The sequence below is a fragment of the Fusarium verticillioides genome, chromosome 4 (assembly GCF_000149555.1).
Source record: "Fusarium verticillioides 7600 chromosome 4, whole genome shotgun sequence".
Taxonomy (NCBI): domain Eukaryota; kingdom Fungi; phylum Ascomycota; class Sordariomycetes; order Hypocreales; family Nectriaceae; genus Fusarium; species Fusarium verticillioides.
Window position 1 is genome coordinate 625240 of NC_031678.1, and position 22412 is coordinate 647651.

At 49.3% G+C, this 22412-nt stretch overlaps 5 protein-coding genes across 11 annotated transcripts; 2 read left to right on the top strand and 3 right to left on the bottom strand.

The window, feature by feature from the left end:
- Positions 1 to 374: 374 nt before the first annotated feature.
- FVEG_04535 (STE24 endopeptidase) lies at positions 375 to 1889 on the top strand (the record flags this gene model as incomplete). Its single annotated transcript, XM_018892323.1, has 3 exons — positions 375 to 389; positions 463 to 1392; positions 1443 to 1889. The coding sequence occupies 3 exons, from the start codon at positions 375 to 377 to the stop codon at positions 1887 to 1889; spliced, it is 1392 nt and encodes a 463-aa protein (XP_018748998.1).
- Positions 1890 to 1971: 82 nt separating this feature from the next.
- FVEG_04536 (hypothetical protein) lies at positions 1972 to 6401 on the bottom strand. 4 transcript variants are annotated; one of them, XM_018892326.1, is made up of 4 exons: positions 6129 to 6401; positions 4644 to 5438; positions 2381 to 4595; positions 1972 to 2333 (listed from the first exon to the last, which is right to left on the bottom strand). In XM_018892326.1, the coding sequence occupies exons 2-4, from the start codon at positions 5399 to 5401 to the stop codon at positions 2154 to 2156; spliced, it is 3153 nt and encodes a 1050-aa protein (XP_018749001.1). In that variant the 5' UTR covers positions 5402 to 5438; positions 6129 to 6401; the 3' UTR covers positions 1972 to 2153. The 4 variants fall into 4 exon arrangements, with proteins under 4 accessions (XP_018749001.1, XP_018749002.1, XP_018748999.1 ...); XM_018892327.1 differs by having other exon boundaries at positions 2026 to 2333; positions 6070 to 6129; XM_018892324.1 differs by lacking the exon at positions 6129 to 6401 and adding an exon at positions 5672 to 6119 and having other exon boundaries at positions 2026 to 2333.
- Positions 6402 to 6588: 187 nt separating this feature from the next.
- FVEG_04537 (hypothetical protein) lies at positions 6589 to 9961 on the top strand. 4 transcript variants are annotated; one of them, XM_018892329.1, is made up of 6 exons: positions 6756 to 7237; positions 7296 to 7614; positions 7663 to 7691; positions 7764 to 7842; positions 7889 to 9059; positions 9106 to 9933. In XM_018892329.1, exons 1-6 carry the CDS (start codon positions 7073 to 7075, stop codon positions 9836 to 9838), a joined length of 2496 nt encoding a protein of 831 aa, XP_018749004.1. In that variant the 5' UTR covers positions 6756 to 7072; the 3' UTR covers positions 9839 to 9933. The 4 variants fall into 4 exon arrangements, with proteins under 4 accessions (XP_018749006.1, XP_018749003.1, XP_018749005.1 ...); XM_018892331.1 differs by having other exon boundaries at positions 6589 to 7614; positions 9106 to 9961; XM_018892328.1 differs by having other exon boundaries at positions 6589 to 7237; positions 7663 to 7842; positions 9106 to 9961.
- Positions 9962 to 10043: 82 nt separating this feature from the next.
- On the bottom strand, positions 10044 to 17625 carry FVEG_15496 (hypothetical protein). Its single transcript, XM_018904624.1, has 2 exons — positions 17368 to 17625; positions 10044 to 17311 (listed from the first exon to the last, which is right to left on the bottom strand). Exon 2 carries the CDS (start codon positions 10981 to 10983, stop codon positions 10537 to 10539), a length of 447 nt encoding a protein of 148 aa, XP_018749007.1. The 5' UTR covers positions 10984 to 17311; positions 17368 to 17625; the 3' UTR covers positions 10044 to 10536.
- Positions 17626 to 19242: 1617 nt separating this feature from the next.
- On the bottom strand, positions 19243 to 19715 carry FVEG_15497 (hypothetical protein; the record flags this gene model as incomplete). Its single annotated transcript, XM_018904625.1, has 2 exons — positions 19243 to 19408; positions 19456 to 19715. The coding sequence occupies 2 exons, from the start codon at positions 19713 to 19715 to the stop codon at positions 19243 to 19245; spliced, it is 426 nt and encodes a 141-aa protein (XP_018749008.1).
- Between the last annotated feature and the right edge of the window lie 2697 nt (positions 19716 to 22412).

Below are 22412 nucleotides of genomic sequence, written 5' to 3' on the forward strand. Positions count from 1 at the left end.
GCTTGTGGATTATTCGAGCATTCATGCCTCGCTCTACTTGAAGTTTCTACCTTTCGGTGAGACATGTGTGAAGTATGCAACAATTGCACCTAAAAATGATTCGCGCCACGACGATTGAAGCACCTCAGTCATGACCTCCAAAAGTCTGACCTCCGCTGCTGTAATGCTAGAGTTGCTCTGCTCTTGAGTCGTATTCTGCCATATTACTACATCGGGGTATCGGGGAATATCACCGCCGACGTGCGTTAGGCCAGATCTCTATCATCCATCCCACTTTCATAAGCCGCGCAACAGGGGCGCATGAAGCAGCCTAAGGTAGCTTCACTCTTACAACTTACAACCCGGGTTCTCGGTCCACCAACAGCACCGCAACCATGGATTTCCTTCAGGTACGTTGATATCTCCCATGCCCTGACCCTGATCAGATTGTCCAAATGCTTCAATGGATGCTAACTCCAACAGCGCCTCGCGCGCTTCCTCGACCGCCCGCTCTTCCCATGGAAGAAGCTCATCATGGGCTTCTCCGTAGGCCAATACCTCTTCGAATCGTTCCTCACTCTCCGTCAATACCGCGTCCTCCAGAAAACCAGTCCCCCCGCCGTCCTCTCCAAGGAAGTCTCCCAGGAAGTCTTCGACAAGTCTCAAGCCTACGGTCGCGCCAAGGCAAAGTTTGAAATCATCAACGGTCTCTACTCTCAGGTTCAGAATATCGCTTTTATGCACTTCGATGTCCTCCCTAAACTCTGGTCCTGGACTGGTGATCTTCTTCTCAAGTGGGCTCCTGCGCGCTTCACTGGAGAGATCAGCCATACCATCGTCTTCGTCTTGACTTTCGCCGTTATTAGCCAGCTTCTTCGTCTTCCGTCTTCGATCTATCAGACTTTCGTCCTTGAGGAGAAGTTTGGTTTCAACAAGCAGACGCCTAAGCTCTTCGTCACCGATCTCATCAAGACCCAAGCTCTCACCTTCGTTCTCGCGCCTCCTTTCCTCGCCGGTTTCCTCAAGATCATCCAGAAGACTGGTAACCAGTTCTTCTATTACCTGTGGCTCTTCGTCATCGCTCTCCAGGTCTTCATGATCACCATCTACCCCGTTGCTATTCTGCCTCTGTTTAACAAGCTGTCTCCTCTCGAGGATGGTGAGCTCAAGACCAAGGTTGAAGCTCTTGCAGCCAGCCTCAAGTTCCCTCTTCATGAGCTCTATGTTATTGATGGAAGCAAGCGAAGCGCCCACTCCAACGCCTATTTCTTTGGCCTCCCCTGGAAAAAGCACATCGTCATCTACGATACTCTCATTGAGAAGAGCGACCCTGATGAGGTTGTTGCTGTTCTTGCGCACGAATTGGGTCACTGGAAGCTTGGTCACACGACCAGCCTATTTGGTATCTCTCAGGTAAGTTTGTGAATTCTTCGGCGAATTATTTGAAGCTAACACAAACCCAGGCTCACACTTTCTACATCTTCCTCCTCTTCTCGGTCTTCATCAACAACCACTCTCTGTACTCCTCGTTCGGCTTCCTCAAGCAGCACCCCATCATCATTGGCTTCATCCTCTTCTCTGATGCCCTTGCTCCTATGGACCTTGTCATCAACCTGCTTATGCACATCGTCAGCCGCAAGTTCGAGTTCCAGGCCGATGCTTTCGCTAAGAAGCTCGGTTACCCCGAGGAGCTTGCCCGCTCTCTCCTCAAGCTCCAGATCCAGAACCTTAGCACAATGGACGCCGATTGGATGTACGCCAGCTACCACTTCTCTCACCCCCATCTGTCTGAGCGCCTCAAGGCCCTCGGCTGGAAGGGCTCTGAGGGCGTCACCGAGGGTGTCACTGATAAGTCCATTGACAACGAGAAGGAGGGTGTTGTCAAGGCCAGTGGACGTGATGAGCTGTAAATGCAGCAGAAGATTATACTAGATTACATCTGAATAAGGGATCCAGTCTCTTTGGGAATGTGTTTTAGACGTAGGAAAATGGCCGGTATGAGCTGGTCTTCTAGAAAGGACTTGGCCACCCTTAGACACGTATAGAACCAGGCTCAACTGTACAATACAAGTGCTTTTTTTTTATCTTATCTATTCATTGCATTGCTACCGATATGCTCTTGATGATCCCAGAGTCTACCTGTGCGCCATCTACATTTTACTCATTTTGTTCATCTAATCATCATAGGACTCGTCGGAATCGTAGGACCCCTCAGAACCTTCCAAACCTTCATCTTCTTCGGATGACTCTTCTTCTTCGCCTTCTTCAGGCTTCAGACCGTAATCATCGTGGAAGTAGCTAAGCTCATGAGTCTGGACCTTATAACCCATGCTCTTGAACGCTGTCTCCATACCCTGGAATTTGTTAGTAATGACCAGAAAAGACAGGGAGTGAAACAAACCTCTTGCATGATCTTGGCGGCAGTGACAACAATATTGCTCTTGCCAGGCTCAAAGCACGGTAGGACAGTCTCAAGAAGAGCAGTCTTGATCTCATCTTCGGTAACGGCTCGCACGCGTCGCAGAACCTCCTTGCCCCAATCTTTAGGCAGACCACGGACAACACCCTGGACAAAGTTCTGCTGGGCGGCGCTAGGCATGGTGGATTGTTCATCGGCGAACATAACGACGATCTGGCTGATGGTGCCCTCGAGCAAGTGACGGTCAATCTCAACCTCACCTTTGGCAATCTTGGTGATGGCCTCCTTGGAGGCCTTGATAGCCTTATAAGCATCGGGTGAGCGATAGACATGGTATGAGATGATACCAGAGTTGATATCCCGAGAGAAGTAAACGCCGTAAGCGTATCCAGCACCACGAACAGCGTTCCAGAGAGGACCCTCAGCAGCTTCGAGATATCCAATGGCAACCATGATGGAGGCGAGACGAGGATCATCGAAGGAGGCCAGGCCTCGGGCTGTTGAGACTGAGTAGGAGCTCTCCAGAGTAGTCATGGGCACAATGACAGCGCCGATTGATCCAGGATTGCGACCTTCATCGTTGAGCAGGCTGACAGGTTTAGGAATCTCAACCATGTTCTCGGCAACAGTCAGAGACTTCGAGAGCGTGTCCCAAGTAGTCAAGGGGTCCGGGAGAGTTTCGAGATTGGCTGTGACAAGGAAACGGAGGTTCTGGAAAGTGAAAAGCGAGTCTCGAACAGTGTTGAACCAAGCAACAACCTTCTCAGGTTCCTTCTCGAGAAGCTTCTTAAGTCTCTTCAGATACACTGCGCGAACAAGCACACGCTTGGCAACAGCCAGTGAGGACTTTTCCATATGAATAGCAGCATTGACCTCGCTGGCCATAGATTTGCCATCACGCTTTGACTCCGGGATGTCAGCCAAAGCCTTGGTAACGCTGGCTTTGAGTCGCTGGGGATCAAAGATTGAGTCAAACATCATGGTGCGAATCCACTCAACAGCTGCAGCATACTTTTCAGGCTCAACCTGGAACTGGATCATTATACCGTCAGGATCGCTGATGTAGCGAGCAGAGTGGAGGGAGTAGCTGATAGTGTCTCGCTCAAGTTCCATGACAACCTGCTCAAAGCCAACTTGCTTTCCATCACGCATGATGTGTGTGTTGAAAAAGTTGTCGCTAAAGATTGGCATCAGGGGCTTGAGCTCATTGGGAACTTGGGAAGTGCCGATGTGGATAGTGATGTGAACAAAGTTGGTGGGAACATCCTCGAATTGGATGAAAAGAGGAAGCTTGCCTTGAGTTGTACCATCAATGAGCTTCTGTGCCGAGCCACTACCCAGACCAACTGCACGAGCATGTCCTGAGCGAGCAGTGTCAGACTCAATGAAGTGGATAGAATCCGTGCTAGGAACACTCCAGCGATCGACGACAGAGGCGGGAATGGGCTCATCATTCTTCTTCTTAGCATCTTCGAGACGTTTAGCAAGCTTCTCTAGACCTTCAGCACCCAAATCCTCTTTGCGCTTGGCAATCCGAGCTTCTTCATCCTTCTTCATCTTGGTGGCTAATTCATGGGAAGGCTTGCCAAGAATTGAGATGTGAGGAGCATCAGCCATCCATTTGCTGAGGAAGTCTCGCCACTGTTGGTCTTCCCACTTCTCCAAAACATCGTATTCTTCCAAATCCTTCAGATCCTTAAGGGTCGAGCCATCTCGCTTGCCAAAGAGATAGTCGGTGATGATATTTGTAGCGTAGAAAGATTCGGACGTCTCAGCATGGTACTTGACTTGACGCTTCTCGCGACGGATGCACTCTCTCATGTAATCCATGTCGATAGGCTTCGAGGCAACTTCCTTCAGAAGCTCAAAAAGTCGCTTCTCGACAAACTCGAGCTTCTCAGTAGCAACACCTGTGGGCTGCAGCCAAATGACCATGTCAGGTCGAGGGTCGGTCCAGTAAGAGACGGAACTGGCGAGCTCCTCCTTTTCAACCATGACATTCTCGAGAATCGAGACAGAAGAACCACAGAGGTATGTCAGAAGCACATTAAGGGCAGATGATTGAATAAGGTCGTTGCAGTTAGGTCCAAAGAAACCGACGAGGACCTCTCCAACTGATTCATCTTCTTCTGGGAACTCAACGGTCACAATCTGTGTCTCGTTGATCTTCGGGGGTTGTGCGGAGTCAATCCAAGGCCTGTGACTAGTCAGCAAAGCAGATTTCTCTGGTGATTATACAACATACCTCTTGAACGGGGTGTCAAGAGAAGGAATGTCATCCTTGATAGACTCTTCAAATTCTTCAAGGATCTGGATAAGCTCATCTTGGTTGACCTCACCTACAAGAACCAAGCAAAGGTTTCGGGGCTGGTACATGTCCCGATGGAACTGGCGGATACGTTCAGGGGCAAGAACTCGAAGCGCATCAGTCATACCACCAGTCTCGTAACGGAATCCAACGTTTTCGGGATAGAGGAGACGACGGGCCTTGATATCCATGAGCTCAGAGCTGCGGAATTGCACAGCTTGCATTTCAGAATAGACAACACCAGCATCGTTTCCTTCGCCGTCAATGTGCCAGACCTCGGTGACGATACTCTCATCCGTAATGGTAGGCAAGATGACATGCTCGAGGTACACGGGGAGAACTTGGGCGAAACCATCCCAACCGGCGGTTTCAAGTGTGTAAGCCGTATGGTCGGTAGCAGTCCAGGCATTTGTGTGGGAGTATGCTCGGGAAGAGAGCTTGTCAAGAAGACCCTTGTACTGGTAGCTCTTGGAACCCATAAAGACGAGATGCTCAAGAGTGTGAGGAGCGCCAGAGTCGTCAAAGATCTCAGTGGCTAAAGTGAAGTAGCCATTGAGCTTGGGACCCTTGCGGTCAGCAACAACAACCTGCATTCCACTCCGGTCTGACACATATTGAGTGATTGTGCAAGGTGCATAGTCCGTTTTGAAGCTCTGTATCTTGCGGAAATGGGACTTTGAAGGTTCTGGTGACATCTTGAAGTGTTTGAGGCCTACGAGGCTCCAAATAGAACTTGTTAAGTTAGCAAAGTACTTATATATAGGAATTTGAGAGAAGTCAAAAAGATAGGGGATGAGAGTCGGGCTTATATAGTAAGAGCACGTGATAGTTTGGTGACGGGCAGGATATTATAAGACTGTGAGCGGTTGAGGAAACAAGAATCGGGAGTAGCGCTCATTCAGGCGGACGACGATTGGGTTCAACCAAGAAAAGCAACTGCGTCAATGAGAGAAGACATGACTAACTCAATGCTGGTAGCTGCAAGAGAAACGTTTGACATGATGGTATAGACGATAACGCTGAGCAGGGCGACTACCACTGCAACAACATATCGTGGACTGGAGTTTTTGGGTGACATCACGACAGTGAACTTGCTTTGTCGATGACAGTTATTCCCAATCTGAGAAAAAGAAGCAGCTGACAACTATTGAGAATTCAACTCGGACTGCATCCAACTGAAATGAAGAGGCGAGGGTTCCAACCAACTTCATACAGAGGAACAGGCAGAGTTATGCTGATATACGAATTCTCGTGAATAGCTGTTACACAGCAACACAGAAACACAAGACCCCGCCATCAAGAGAAGAACATTGACAAGAAAGAAACAAGGTTGAAGAACAAGGCAGACAAGGCAGAAACGCACCAAAATATGTGACACGCAATGCAGACAGTACCTGATTACAAGGAAAATACTTTACTCACCTTCAAAGATTTGTTGCCTAAGTACCGTAAGATAAGGCTGTAGGTTGCTGCGAGTAAGAATGACGAGGAGAGGAGGGGTCCAATCAGTTACTGGGAATGGGCCTGACGAAGAAAATTACCCCGCTATCGAGGTACAGTAGCACTTGGTGTAAATTGGTAACAGGAATACGACAGAAGACGGGCTGAGGATGCGGAAGAAAGAGTCAAATAGGCGGATGCTTTATATAGAGGGGATTGAAACAAGACATTTAGATGTGAGCAAACATTTTATTGAATGGTAGCAACCAACATTGTTTTAGCATATTTTCCTCCCGCATTAACCACAAGCACGAATTAAACCTAGGTAGGCATCTATCCGGGTATAGCCTCCGCCATCCTCACAACTTTAGGTACAAGCACAAGCCAAGTGGCTATCGGCATTCTCAATTTTGGTTGACACGGTCCCTTGTCTTTCCATTCATGACCTCAAGAACAATGCAAGCCAAAGATGGGCTTTCATGAACAATCCATCAAAGTGGCTTGTGCTCGTCATTGATTGGCTGTACTACCGCCAAGCGCACTGGCCAACGTTCAGCCACTTCCATTAGTGCTTGGCTTCAGCCTTCAGTGGGAAAGTGGCAGGTGCGCCAGGGAGGGAGGGAAGTGCAGCAGTGCTATCATGACGGCACTGGAAAGTTGCCAACTTGTGGCTCATCCTCGACTGTAACTTGCGACAGACACCAACAGCTCATGACAAGAGCCCACAGCAAGCCATGAGAAGATTGATTTTCCACTTTGAATTTTGAGCTGTCCAATTACTATTCGAGTCCCACAAGTGCCACATATCACTATTACGCTCCACGAACAACTCAGCAGCCGTTGTGCTAAACCGACGATACGATACACAACTAGCTTCACCTAACGTTGCCCGACCTTCTTACGATAATACACTTCCCTCCATCACGATGGCTGCGACAACGGAGCAAGCTCCGCAGCAGCTGAGCGACGCTCTCGTCGCCTTCTCCCTCGAAGGTCGATTCCCCGACGATATCTCCGTTCTACCTCCTGTATCCGAAACCGACATGCAACCTGCGATCCAAGCTCTGGCGAAAACCAAGCGAGATCTGGAGGTAATATGACTCCATTCAAACGAACTCCAACCAGCTATGTTGCTCACGACGCCCACAGGCCGAGCTACATACCATCAATCAAGAAACAAAGCAAGATGTTGATTCCTGGGTACGGAATTCAAAGACTCTACAAGAAGACATATTCCGCTCCAAGGCAATGGCCAATGAGATTGAACGGCAATCTGAAGCTCCTGATGTCTCTGGTGAGGCGATTCAAGATGCAGAGGAAAAGGCCGAGTTCTTAAATCGGGAAGTCCAGTACAGTCAACAGCTGCACGGCGTATTGCAAGGCATCAAACGTGTCAACCAGCTCCTAAGTGAAGTCGAAGCTGCCAAAAATGAATGTCGCATATTAGACTCTTTACGGCTACTTGAGAGTATGTTATAGAATTCCCCTTGCCGATATCGTGCTCACCACTCGACAGAGTCATGGGAAGCAATTGACCAAATTGGTGTAAGCAAAACTTGTCGAGTCATGAAACTTTTGAATCTTCGAAGTTTCGAGCTCAAATCTTCTGTTCATGAGGTTTTCGACCATATATGGAAGACATTGATTCATGCGGATATTGAGACACGCCAATTCGCCGTCTACAATGCTGTTGAGGGTAAAGAAACTGCTTCGCAAACACCACTACCGCTAACAAGTTTTAGATGAGCAAATGAACCTGTCCGATGCAGTAGTTGGCCTTCAAGCTTACAAGGAGGTCGATGAACGCATGGAGCAGTTATGGCGAAACGTAGATGCCGCAATCATATCTCCCCGTATGGATGTTAAAAGTGACACGTTGCCTACTATACGGGCAGATGGAGAGATCCTCAAGTTATCAGGGGGAGCCCCAAGATCAGTCGATGCTTTGCTCGACGACCTAGAAACGGCCTTCGCTTTTCTCGCCCAAAAACTTCCTTCTGATCTCTTGCCATCACTTGGGAACTTTATGATGGGGGACGTGATACCCAAGCTTATTGAGGAGTGGCTGGAGGTTGCAGTACCTTCATCGCTGAAAGAGATGGACAACTTCCAGGCCATGATCAAGAGAGCTCGCGAGTTCTGCCAGTCTCTGACTCAACATGGATATACGGGCTTCATAGATTTACAAAACTGGGTTGACAATGCGCCGTCAATATGGCTTGGAAAGTGTCGAGAGACAACGCTCGACTCTGTCCGATCCAAGTTACTTGGTGGAATTGGCGAGTCAAAACAGGTTGAGAAGGTTGAGAAGCAAATGGTATCCCTGGCAGAAGGCAAAGAGATCACACAGACGCCAGGAGGAGCTGCAGCAAACACCGAAGCTGCTGACTGGGGGGCTGATTGGGGTGATGCATGGGAGGAAGATAATGAGCAACCCGAAGGCCAGAACAAATCTGCCTCGAAGGGACCGGACTTTACGAAGGCTGACGAAGACGACGGAGCAGATGCATGGGGATGGGATGAGGAGGATACCACCACTGAGGCTAAAGACACCAAAGAAGCCCCAGAAAACGATGATGAAGATGATAGTGCTGCTGCTTGGGGCTGGGGAGACGAGGACACGACCCAGGAGCCAGTACAGGCATCGAAACCAAATGGCAAACCCCCTCATTCCCAAGAGGAGACTCGGGAGCTCGTACTAAAGGAGACATATAGCGTGTCGTCCATGCCTGAGCCTGTCCTTGAACTAATTTATGCCATCTTGGAGGATGGTGCTGCACTCACGAGGGATGATGTGAAATATGCCCCTGTTGCAGCTACAGCGCCTGGTCTATTTGGTCTACCAACATTTGCATTGGCCTTGTTCAGGGCCATCTCACCTCATTACTACTCTAGAAGTGAGGGTGGCAACATGTAAGGACATTCCAAGAGCCGGCGGAGTGTGACTAACCTGGAACAGGTTCCTATACAACGATGCTATGTATCTAGCAGAAAAGCTCTCCGAATTCGCTGGTGGCTGGAAGAAGCGAGAAGACTTAACACCTAGGGCGCGAAACATGCTACGGCTTGACAACGACATCAAGAGCCTGCAAGCCTTCGCCAATCGCAGCTATGCCAACGAGATGAACATCCAAAAGACCATTCTTCGAGATTTCCTTGGTGGAGCGCAAAGCCTCATGCAGCAAGATGAGATGGAGGCTTGTGTCGAGTTAGCTTCAGGCCGCATCCGTGCCATGGCTTCTGTCTGGAAATCTATCCTCGCTCGTTCAGTCTGGACTCAGGCTCTGGGTTCGCTCGCCGATGCTCTCGCGACCAAGCTCATCACAGACGTCCTCGAGATGTCGTCCATCGGTCAAGAAGAGGCATACAATATTGCAAAAACAATCGCTACAGCTACTGAGCTCGACGACCTCTTCCTGCCCAGCACCCTAACAGGAACTGCCAAGTCGGAAAATGAGGTCCCTCAGACTGCCCAGTACGCCCCTAGCTGGCTACGTCTCAAGTATCTGAGCGAGGTCCTGCAGAGCAATCTTAACGAGGTGCGTTATCTATGGTGCGAGAGCGAATTGAGTCTGTACTTTTCGGTCTCTGAGGTTATAGACCTTATTGAGGCTAGCTTCGAGACGAACTCGAGGACGAGGGATACCATTCGTGAGATTCAGTCCAAACCTACACCTTTGGATGGGCGATGAGGTATTTTTATGTAGCGATGAGGGCTTATGTGAGATATTTTGGAAATTTAGCATTTATGGCGCTTTAGAAATAAAATTTGTGATTATCTGGCCGTATAAAGCTTTGCTCTGTTTCTGTTTCGTATCTTATTTAAGTCTATTGCTCATATTTGAAATTCACGTCTCATCATCAACAACCACGCAGATTCTCAGCAATATTAGGTTTCGCGAACAATAAAGCGTCCATATATCAGAAACATCTCGTCCTTATAAAACTAGCACCATATAAAGTTTCTATCTCTGGGATAACTTCCACATCGACTTCACTTCAAACGCCAACTACCCTATACTTGAACTACTCGAAAAGTGAGATCGAGAATTGCTTGTCCGACTATAAAGGACAATAAGACACATGATGTTGATTCATTTCAGAGATCAATCAGAGTTATTCTACTGTTATGACCCTTGGTCACTTCTTCATGGTGCTTGTGGTGTTTGAAATGACTTTGGGGAGAAACATTATCACAACCACAGTCAACAACCTCACGCACGAGCAACGAAGCTCCGTCACTTCACAGCTTTCTGAAACTGACTAGAACTCACAGGCACCGAGAAGTGGACTCATCTGACAGTCCAACTCACCTTGTCGTTGACAGATGACCTCGCATAATGACCTCTCAACACGACATATCACAATCCACAAACTAAGTCCGCCTTTCTCACCTTCGTAGCACAAACAATAGACATCGGTCGAGTTTCCCATCGTACCATAACCAAGTGAGCTGACTGAACGGAAACACGCAGCAAGGCAACAAGCGGAGGAGCACAAAAGCAGAGAGCACAGCATGAGGCAGCTGCCGAGATGTCGCAACGTCATGTCGGCCGGATGAGTTTCTGTAAGAAGGTGTTTTCCTGGCTGGTATGACGGCTAAGCATGCCAAGACGGACGTGGATATCTCCAATACAAGAGGACAGCCAGTGATAGGGGCCTCGAGCATGGCACAGCAGCTGTAGGATGCTTCATCGGAGGGATACGGACATAATGGCTCTGACCGTAGGTTACAGACGGGTAGACGCAGGAAAGATTGCGCATTTTCAACCCAGGTCCTCCCTGTGTAACATCTTGTGCCAGCGCACTCACCGACGAGGCAAACTTTGTCCATCATTCGGGTGAAATCTCGGTGATGAGTCAATTCATGCCAAATCCTGAAGTTGGTTGATGTTTGTTGGCCTCAACAACGAAGGCATATGCGTAAATTTGATGACCGACGAGCAAACATGCATGAAATGAAACATGCAGCATATGCGGCAGCCATATCCATGAATAGCATATTCGCTGAAGCCGCGAGCGATCCGCTGCCGAGTCCCGTAGACCGAAGCAGAGGTCAGAAGAAGGTCCACGTAGCATGGCATTGTTGAGCATAGCATAGCGGCAGTGACAGTTGGTCGAAACGGCGTCAGAAGATTGGACCACAAGTATCAAACAATGCCGCACAGATCCAAAAGAATTCAAGGCAGGATTTCAAGAGGCTGAATTTCATGCCTCTCGATGCTGGTGTTGTGCCTGTGCTTGGCTGGGCAGACTCTCACTTGAGTGTCAGAGTTGGACCCCCGGTGAGATGAGGCCCCTTCCATCTCCCTCAGAATCCTCTTGGGACATTTGGCCTTGTCTCAGCATATGAAGAGATGAGTTGGGGCCTGAGCTCTTACTCGTGGGTCTCTGCGGATGTTTTCCAGAAGCTCCGGGAAACCATCCAGGCCATAGCTCTCAGAGCAAGTTTTCTGAACTGTTCCGAGGCCCCCGTGGGAGTAGGGAATATCCATGAAACCCCCATCTTTGGCAACTTCTTGTTCAAGTAATTCGTTTGCGTCGTGGATACGTTTAGACATGGCCCCCAAGTCATGTACTTAGCCCCGACCGAAATAGATGTATATCCCAAACAACCATCGCTGTCATCTAACGGACTTAGACTCATGTACCTACAAGGTCCACCCCCGCACTAGGACCAGTTACTCGGGACCAAATTCGCCGTTTCACATCTCGCGGTAGTAAGGGGAACCCTACCACTCTCTCTGTCTTTACTTCTTGCGCAGAACTTGCCATGTCCATGTCTTCAAAAGCTCACACAATGACTGGTCTTCGCCCCGTGAAACGTGACCAGATGAATATGCGAGTGACGGCGTGAGGCCCCGGTATTGTAAGCCTGTGGGAGATTAATCAATGCATCGACCCTGTTGTCTGACAAAGTAAATGCCAAATCCTCATGAATAGTAAACTCTACTGTACAACAAATAGATAGGGGCTGATCCTGCACTATACGACTCGTAGGATCAACTCCTACAGTACGCTGCTATGTCTATCATTGAGAAACAGAGCCCATTCTGCGTTAGTTCAGTTAGTGTCGGACCGTCGAATAATTGCCAAACTAGTCTCGAATAGACGGCGGCCTTCAACCGTTGCCTGTTGAGTGAGTTGACGTGGCATGCCAGCACAGTCAGAATGACTATCTGTGGTGGTGAGGCTGATTAACCATTCCAACGACATGTGCTCTATTGCATCACCAAGCATGACGCCTGACTGATGACTTGTGAATATTGCCGAGCCATGTCGGCGATAACTCACCTGCATCTCGTCAAAGGGAGACAAACATAGGTAGAGTCAGCTGACAGAGTGTTAAATTGATATCATTTCTCCTCGCACGAGGTGTTCTCAGTACCACCATGAATTGTGATATCCAGTCAGCATCGTTGAGCTCGACGCCATGGCTCTGTGAATTGGTACTTTATGCCTCGTTGGTCTCATGATGAAAAGGCGGCCTATGCAGCACCGTACATTTATCCCTCACAAAGCACATGCATAGAGGGTTGTTGCATCTATACGTGATGCTAGAAATGAACCACACCATGGCCTCTCACGCGATGTTGATATCGAGTGCGCCATATCATGGCCACGATGCCGCGCCACGTCCTTCCGATCTTGTCTATGTTTGTCGTGCCGCAGCGTCTGCAACTCACCAGGAACGGCATGCGAGGTGCTGGCTTCGCAAACTCTCACACAGTCCAGCTCGAACTGATATTTCGAAGTAGGGTGACCACCTTTGCCAACAAAAATGACTGGTCACCTATGTAAGACGACCCATGGGGCCGGCCCGAGCCAGGGCTAGCGATACCATACACAACCTTTAACAAAAGACCATACAAATGGCCGATCAGGGCTCACATATGGCAGCACCCATCAGTGGTTTTGCCAGCACAACCACCAACACAAATTTTACAGCAAATGAGATGATGCAGGAGAGCGGCTCGATGGGCACCCTAGGATTACTGTTCATCGTCTTAAGGGTTCCAAGGTTGCACTCGTCAGCCTACATACAGCACACAGCCAGCTGACCCGACAATTGGGCACGTACTGTACATCTCATATGCTGTGCCGTAGGTGCCTAGACGTTGGTGTGGTGAGATCGGCAAGGCTGAAGTCGAAAATATCCCCAATATGTTGGAGATGTGGAGTTGATATTTGCCAGCACACGAGGGTTGTGCGATGGTCTTGACTATCAACAGAAAGCACGACAATCTCGATGCTGGTGTCTTGAACTAGGCGAATTGCCATGGCATTGAATTCTGCCGCTTCGGTTACCAAGCATGCATGAAACAGCCAGTGATTTGTGAGCGGCACGATACTCCTCATTTTCAGATAGCAGCCAAGCTGTCAGACAGTATGATTTGTGATAACTGTCAAAAATGGCAAACAGCCCGCTTGTCAATGACACCTTGCAGTGTCGCGACCGACCCTCTGCCATTGGTTCCATGCTGAGGTATTCGGTGACCTTCATGCGATGCAACATGTTGACTGGTCATAGTCGATAAAGCTCTGGGGCTACACAACATATAGCCTGTGCTACAACAACCTCTGGCGCATCTTAGTTGCTGTTCCGTATAGAGAATTCCACTGAGCTGCCGGGGCCTGTGTAATGAGGTCAATCAAACTATGCTGACCAAGAGATCACGCTCAGCATATTCCAAGTCACCGGTGTCAATAGTCTGTAGCACACGCCTCAAGACTAATAGTCAACACCGACGCCAAAAGACGTCAAAGTTATAGCTGTCAGGGATCTCGAGTCAGGGGCCCATCAGAAGGATTCTAGAAGGCTGAGTATCTAAACGAACAGACCAAAAACGCGACAACCCTCAGGATGTGAGGTAGGGGTTCTTGGTCTCTGGATGTTCCAAGCAAGGTATGCCCACCAAGAGTGGCATCCCAATCATCCGTGGTGATTTGCAACTGAGAATTGATGTATGTTCCAATAACTTTCAAACTCGCCAAAGGTTCGGGCGTCTGGAGCACTGGTCTGCGGTGCTTCAATTATGCCCAACAACCTGCTTCAATATAAACGATACAGTCGGCAGTTTGTACCGTTGTGTTGAAATTAGTGGAAGAGTGTCGTTTCGAAACCAAATCGCCAAGATTCGTGATGCCTGGCTCGATTCTCCACTGATTGCCAGGCACAGATGATCCCCTGAGACTATGGCGTTTGTTGGTCTAAGCCTCCAAGTTGGGCGACAGATTAAACTTTGCACATCATGTACGTATTTCGGAATCATTCGCATTATCAGTATATCTTTTCGGTACGCAATACTGGCGACTACCACAGCATACAATTGCGTAATGGTGCTTGCGTATCCTTCTATGAGTCAATGAGTCTTGGACGTCCTGCGAGATACACATAATCAAGTGCTGAATTTAGGCTCTGGGCCAACAATAAAGCCGGCCTGTGAATGCCGCGGACGCTAGCAAAAGATGGCGCCTTGATACCTGGTGTAACGCTTTGATGGAACGGGGACATGTCCCGCGAAATTATGTTGGCCGTTGATATTGGTGGTCAGGCATGGGCAGTGAGTGTCGTCTTCTTGAAACCGCCATTGAGATTTCTCATCCATTCGACACACATACGCCGTTGGTACAGAGTGTCAAGTGGGATTGATGTAATGCGACCCCCCCAACCTCAACTTCCCCAGAACCCCTTCTTGCGCGTCAATGATGTGCAGCAGCCACAGGCCCAAGCTTTGTGGTGTCAACGAATCTGCAGATGATGATCCTGCCTGTATGAAATTGTTTGCCATATGGCGCTCTGTAATTTGCTTCTCTGTCCACCATGTTTCCGGATGAGTTCGCCGGCGATTGATCCTTGGAAAATGGTGGTGCCATGCACTCCAGGTGGCCTGTTGCTCGTGAATCCGATCCAAAATTGAACACTTTTGCAAGGCCTCCTTCGGGTGATGTTTCTTACCATCAGCTCGGGTCAATTGAAGGCACAGGCTCAAGACTCCACTGGGAGAGGAATTCGCCGATGCCTCATCGAGATCAAAATGGCTGAGCATCAACTATATTTTCCAGTACATGGGTATGGGAGCTCAATTCGTCACGGAAGGTCAATGCTACCTATGCCCTGAGTGTTAATATGCGCGTTGTTTGTTGAGACCAACACTGAGAGGTTGTGACACAGCTGCAGATCGAGGAATCGAATGTTCGTTCCGAGGTTGGTGTGTGGTATAGATTAGTACAAAAAACTGTTTTAGATACCATCGATTGATCATCACAGACGTATCAAGTATGGATTGTCTGATGCATGTAACAACGGTCTGTACTGCAACCTTGAAGTTATCAATTTCAACAGTCGGTGCTTCTTATCCGAATATCTACACCTCAATAGGAAGGCCGAGCTGATAGATCAAATGTAGATTGGCGGTTCGGATGCACGTTGTCACCCATTTGCCTAATCCATGCGGCATTGAATGCAGCGGCAGGCGCGCAATGAGCGGGCACTCCCGTGGTATCAATCCCACCGCGTGGTCTGTATCAGCCCAATCACCAAGGCAATATGATCTGGCGCCCCCATCACGAGCTTCTCTGCGTACCCGATTGCGCGGGATGAGGTCGTCTTAGAGGTGCCAGCTGTGTCGAACTAAGGAAAGACTAATGCTGCTTCTACACCCTGCCACGAATGATTGACGAATTCAAAATAGCCTCGTATGCGGTACCGCAAACCTCGAGTTCAGGGTATCAATCTTGTGGTGATTGGATTGCTACTCAACCTGGCCCTGGTCATAGCTTTCGTATACGACTCTGTCCTCGAATAGGCTGCTGTTTGCATAGGGTATGCTTAAACAACAGACACCACCAAACGGCTAGTTAGCATCTTGCAGCATGCTCGTCAATGGTGTCCATCCCAATGAAAACACCTGTAGCTCGCCTCACGCGAATAATTGGACCCCAAGATGCAATCCGCATACTGTATCATTCACAGTGGTGGGCTTCATAATACAGTAGGTTGATGCGAGCCAATGCAACAGGTCTGACGCTGTGCCACTTCTTGCTGGCATGGCATTGCATAGGTCGCCTGCAGACCATCAGGTGCCCAGAAGCAATGACGCGATAGAATGCATGGTGAGACTGAGCATTGCGTTGTGCCTTGCACCGACAGGGCAAGGTGATTGTGACGCAGTCACTGTAATTACTGTAAACAGTCGAGTGTTCAAAGTCTCAAGACAGAGCTTGATGGCATACCGCAGATGCCTGGCCCGTGGTTGGCTGTCCTCCACAAAGGGTTTAAGACCTCTGACATACTGCTTGAGGGAGCGCACGTGGATGCAACCCGTAGAACAGTGGAAATTGAGGGCGTGCCCCAGAAGTCTTGGAACGGAATAATCGGCATCCTTTGCTATGCTCTGTAAGAATACGGCGCATCTTGGACTGGCCGTGCCAACGCCCAGAAGGGATTAATACGATGGACAACACGGCCGCTTAGCAGGCCATGGGCTTGGCATTTACCATGTTATGGCCAGATAGGTAACTGTGGCCCTGTGGATAAGATAGCTCAAATGGAACGACGATAGAAAATCAACTTGGATACGAGATTCATATCGGGTGCAGCATGCCTGAGAGGCAGAGGTACATAGAAATCCCTCAGACAAATGGAGTGCCTGAATATGGCGCGTGATAGTTTTGACGGAACATCGCATCCCTTGGGTATGCAAGGGCCCTGACTGGGCCATTATCTCAATAAGACCTTCCAGTCATGACCGACATGGCCGAGACGCTGCCCCTCATTCGAGTTGGAGAGAAACTGCAAGTCAAGGCGGCAGCTGTGTCGGTGGATTGAGTGATGAGCCTTTTTGCACCCCTCTCAAAGGGCCAATGGATAATTTCTGAGAATGGTTCTGTGGAACAAACCAATTCACAGTCGGACACTCGTTGAACGGGTGAGAACTGGGTCAAGCCTGAGAAGTTCAGCATCACCAAATGTGATAGCGAATGAGCTTGCCCCGTGATTCCTAACGTAGCTTTCAGGGTGCCAAATGTCTTTGGTTCGTTTATGAACCCGCTGTACCCCCGCGCTTGTCTTTCATTGTTGCATCCGTAATGAGATTCCCTACGTCACCCAGCAATCGAGTCATATCACCATTCTGGTCGCCCTTATTTTCCCGTGAACAAAACTGGTTTGCCAGGTTCGCCCATTTAATAGGTTGATGCCGGGATTAGGAAGACTTACATTGCTCTTGAATCTGCCATTTTGCGATTCCTTAGCTTGTTTGAGCCATGCTAAGTGAAGGAAAGGGCCCAAACAGTTGACTGAACGATTTGCTTCTAAGGTCGAGTGTTGACATACGCAAGGCTGACCGATACCGCAGGTCTTCTCCCGAGACACTTGAGATCAGTCCTTTCAGGGGCTCAAAGCAGATGGCGGCCCCATGTCTCATAACCATGCCCCTTAAGATCCTTTAGGGGCCGAGAGCCCACAGTAGATCCTCCAACCGATTGGATGATGGATCAAGCAAGCGACGTCATTGTTCTTCCCCACGCAATTGAGCAAGCCCTTAACGAATCAAGGGCGAATCAGAATTTCGCTGGCGGTTATGGCTGGCCCAGCACACCGGTGCCGTTTGAACACCGAATTTGCTTCTCGAGAAACTCGAGATGCTGGAACCGCTCAAGAATATCCTATCACCGGCTCAGATTGGAACAAGTACCTGCACACCGCATGTGATACGACACTGTTAACATGGCTTTCGTTGCTGGCTCTTTGTCGTTCGGGATCCAGAATGGATACCTCGTGACCATAAGAAATCTTGCCGGTCTGTCTAAAAATGTCGGTGTATGCAGCCTAAGATGAAATGCGTGTCCATGGTTTGTCGTTTTCCACGACCCCGCTATTGGATTCTCAAGACTTCAAACAGGGCTTCTGATGATGGCAGGCCTCGATGTTTTGACGAACGAGCGCGGATGGAATTCTGGCGTAGACCACTAGAATCTTGAGGACAAGGAGCCTTGCACGGAGTACTCCGTAACGTCAATTCTATCCGCCATTGTCTCCAAGACAAATGCATGAATGAAGAAATATCGAAAGTCCATGTCCGTTGGAGTCGAGATGGATATACGCCTGGCAAGGCTGCAGACTGTGTGTATTACCGAGTATTTGTGATAAGAAAGCGGGGGATGGCGTCCGTCAAAGATGATGGATGAGCGGACAGCCGTACGGGCAGTATGCATTCTCCGTAGCCCACGGCCGAGACATCTGGAAGGTCCCCACAGCGACATGCTGCCCGCAGCAAACGATCTTTGTTACGTGCACACCCCTATGCAGGTTCCAAGCCGGACCGGGGCCCTCGTCCTCCCCCTGTCTGGAGCTTGGGGGCCCTGACCTAAAATTGGCGGGAGTCGGCGCCAAAGGATCGACGAGATGATGATCTCATTCCGTTGTTGGCTGTTCAGAGGTTTGTTTCAAGATGTCTCTTGCGCAGCATGAGGATATTGTCAAATCAAATGGCGTATTGCTCAGATGTCCCACAGAAATTGGCGGAATGTGGGATAGACATATGAGGCCCAGGAACTGGTATCCTGGGGCATTCAGCCTCCCAAGTCTCAGACTCTTCTGCCACCACTTCCCATGACGGTCTTCAACCCATCCCTTGGGTCCAAGACGCTATTGGCTTCCCCACGGAATTTCCTTGACCGGCGTATGACCCGTCTGACTTTCTCGCGTCTAGGCACTCTAACCCTGATGTTTGATTGTATTGTATCGGGCGGGAGGGAAAACTGCAAAGCCAATACGGGGAACCGATAGGTGAGCCGATAGGCAAGTTGGACGACAGAGAGATGGCAATTCAGTGCTCCACTTGGGCTGGTGGTCAACAATGCGATGCTATTGTCAGCGAGCGGCACTTGGCCGTGTTTCGCTATTAGCGAAGCGGCAAAAGGTGATAATGCCACGTCACCACGACCACAAGTCTGTGGACGACTGAATGATAGACATATCACTGGGTTTATGTGACCTCAGATTCTTTGGTCCGACCTTGTAAACGAGAGCAATGCGAAATCGTGTCTGGATTACCATCCTGCATGCCCTATCGAGTAAACCCTGGCCCCCCTAAACCGAGTATTTGGGTACAGTCAAGCGTGGGTGCGTGGCAATACGCACTGGCGGACTGGGACCAGCAAGGAATTGAAACCCAACATGCCATGCACTGATGCAGCCTTGTGCACAGCTCAGCCGCACATAGGCGAGACCGCAGTAATCTGTAATCCGACGGTCACTTTCAAAGATCAGGATGTGCCATCCTCTAGTGAGGGCAGGGCTAACAGCGACGGTTTACCGGGGAAGGTTGAGAAGAGCCTTCCGCGCTCGTGACAGTGGATACGAGAAGGCCCTAGACTGGCAGCGCGAGGAGCCACGCGGGTGTTGGTATTGAAGTTGACATTTTGATAGTTGCTGTGGATGAGGCTAACGGTTTTCTCAAACAAGCTGCTTGGATTCCCTGTTGATACTGAGATTAGACGATACAGTGGCAGCTGAGGTAAGCGAATGCACCATCCTGCACTGTATAGAGAAAGCTCAGTCATCGCTTTCCCCAGTACAGTGGATACAGTCCCTTGAATAGCTGAGATTGCCTCGAGATGCTAAAGAGACACGATGTGATGCTGACAGAGAACACGAATGTGGAGGATTGGGATGCTGGAAGAGATTGATAGCGCCCTAAGGGAAGGCAAGAAACCCCGGTGTTCAATCTCAAGAGACAAAAAAGATTTGTGCAAGTTATCGGGAGCGGAGCTGGCTGTCTGATGTGTTTATTTTGGCAGCCTTGGTAAGGTTTGAAGTTTTTTTCCTGGTTCGTTGCAGACGCTATTCGGCTGTGCCTGCGAGATCCAATTTTGGAAGCTGAGGCTGATAGTTTTAGTGGAAGGTAGGTACTCAGTAGAAACAGGAAATGACCGAAGGACTCTCCTTCTGCCAAGCCATACAGCAATATCAAACACTGTCCGCACCTCAATTAAGGCAGGTGCATCTTTGATTTTGGATCCTGACTTTCAAGGCATGAGATTCAACACCAGACCATGCATCATCACGATATCAATATCGGCTGTTAGTCGATCTAAATCATCGTTGTTCCTCGTTTCAAATCTTCGGTTCTGCGGCCCCGTTCAAGGGCCAATTTCCCTCCGGTCGGGTCGGGTTGTTTGGCTAGAGTCAAACGCAACACTGGCGATCCACACATCGTGTCAGACTGAGGTCATTGCTGGAGGAGGCTCAAAAGCCCGGCCAGTCCAGCAGAGCAACGCTATGCTGTTGAGGCGCATCGCGGAGAAGGGCATTCAATCCGACGTTTAGAGGCTCACCAGCTCCCTTGCAACAGCATGAATCCTTGGGGCACAGGCACTTTTGCTTACTGCTGAGCACCCTCTGTGGCTCACTTATTAGCAATCCTGCGCATGTGGCTCCATGTGGCCTACGAAGTCAAATCTCTGGCATACAGATCGAGTCATCGCCTACGTATGCTGCATGAAAGAGGTACCAGGTTTTGATACCACAGTCCGAAGTCAAGGTCCGTGGCGATTGATTGGCAGCCCTGCTCCTTGACCAACGCCGGACACCTGGTCAGCCATGTGCCGAAGCGAGAGATTGAAGCACTGTTACACGCGAGTACACCCAATTCTAGGAGCAAAGACGGGTACTGTACGCGTATTGGCGGGTGTTGAACGGTTGAAGCTTCTACCGTCCCCTGTCATGGAATTGTTCGTTTTCTCTGGCTATCGAAACTTGAATACGGTAGTGACGGGCAGCGGCTCCGACTGTTGTCAATGACTCCTCAGGCTCGAGTGACTTGCTCGTTAGTTAATCATCCCAAGATTGTTTAGTCTTGGCCGGATTGCTAGCCGAACCCGTCCTCTTTTTTCTGTCCGCTTACTGGTTCAAAGTAAGCCTGGGAACCACCAGTTTGTGTCAAAGCTCTTTGACATTTCTTTTTCTCCCTTGTTGATGCCCTCGTGATCATGATTTGAGAGGGTCTTACAACCGGGGACAAACGAGAATGCAAACATCTGCCAAGAGGACAGAAAGGAGTCGACAAAGACACAACGATAAACAGCAGAATCGAGACAATCTTTGGTGGTTGCTCGGTTGAGCGTGGAAACCAAGCTTGTTTGTTAGGCCAAAGTCAAAGTTTTTTCTTGAAAAAGTTGAAGCACAAAAGGCCCAACCCCAACCCAGACTACCTTACAGACTTTTTCACCACTTTGCCCCTCTTCTCTTTCATTCAGGCAGTCTGACCGGATACGGTCTTAGTTTCCAAGTTCGTATCGTGATCATTGATTGCTCGATCGCCCTCGTCTTAGAGAGAACTTGGTTGAATTTGACAAAACTTTGCTTCTACCACAGTGCCATGGCATGGCTGGCTACCAAGGAGGGGTATGGCGTCTTATTGCATCGTCATTCTGAGATGGCTGCTCATCATCAAGCAATTGTGTTACGACCAACCAGACTGATAGCACATGTCTACCGGACCATTTCGTCCACGTAGATTCACATCGTTTTTATCTCGCTGCCAGACAGCTTTGTTAGTCAGGAACGGAGGATTGCCTATCGTCCCTTCGGGTTGCTCTGGCATGGTCGAGAAATTGGATTCGCGCCGGCGCGTCTCATTCTGATTGATCAGCTTGATAGTAAAGGTGTGTAGGTCAGACCTCTCGTTTCCAGCGGCGCGCATCTCTATCTCTCTTGTTTTGCGCCGGCTCTCCCTTGAACAAAACCCTTGATCGCCATGAGTATTTCATGCATTGAAGCATCTAAGATCAGCTTGTGTTGCAAGCCTACTAGTTATTGAGCTACACAAGGATCGAGTGCGGAAGTAATCAATCATCATCAGCGATAATGTCAATTGTAATCGCAAGCATGATGATTTATGATGATGATATTTATGGCGTCTTTCTCCACTCTCAATGGCTAGCCGTTTCGATTCGAGAGTGTTGTTGGCCCGTTGCGGCGCACTACCGCACTCCGAATAGACGAGGAGGGTCTAACAGGGCACTTTGAGGCAAGCGGTGTCGCGTTTATTCTGTCGACCTTGATGGACTGGGCGCTAGAAAAGCCAGAAAAGGGGTGCCATGAGAGGAAGTGAAAGAAAACGGTGTGAGCCACACTATCCATGATCCATGGCATGATGGCATCCATATGATGGCCGAGCCCCGAATCCCGCTCACAAGCACAAAGCCTCAATCCGACCCTTCAAAGGAACTCCAATCCCACTACCGAGCGCTAATTGT

What these genes read in the sequence shown, in the direction of transcription:
- FVEG_04536 (XM_018892324.1), bottom strand. Translation starts at nt 5,784, where the DNA reads ATGTCACCCAAAAACTCCAGTCCACGATATGTTGTTGCAGTGGTAGTC. An exon ending in CTTGCAGCTACCAGCATTGA is followed by an intron (nt 5,439 to 5,671) that starts GTTAGTCATGTC and finishes TAACTTAACAAG; the next exon opens with TTCTATTTGGAGCCTCGTAG. An exon ending in CTTGACACCCCGTTCAAGAG is followed by an intron (nt 4,596 to 4,643) that starts GTATGTTGTATA and finishes GACTAGTCACAG; the next exon opens with GCCTTGGATTGACTCCGCAC.
- FVEG_04537 (XM_018892328.1), top strand. Translation starts at nt 7,073, where the DNA reads ATGGCTGCGACAACGGAGCAAGCTCCGCAGCAGCTGAGCGACGCTCTC. An exon ending in CTCTTTACGGCTACTTGAGA is followed by an intron (nt 7,615 to 7,662) that starts GTATGTTATAGA and finishes ACCACTCGACAG; the next exon opens with AGTCATGGGAAGCAATTGAC. An exon ending in CGTCTACAATGCTGTTGAGG is followed by an intron (nt 7,843 to 7,888) that starts GTAAAGAAACTG and finishes AACAAGTTTTAG; the next exon opens with ATGAGCAAATGAACCTGTCC.
- FVEG_15496 (XM_018904624.1), bottom strand. Translation starts at nt 10,983, where the DNA reads ATGATGGACAAAGTTTGCCTCGTCGGTGAGTGCGCTGGCACAAGATGT.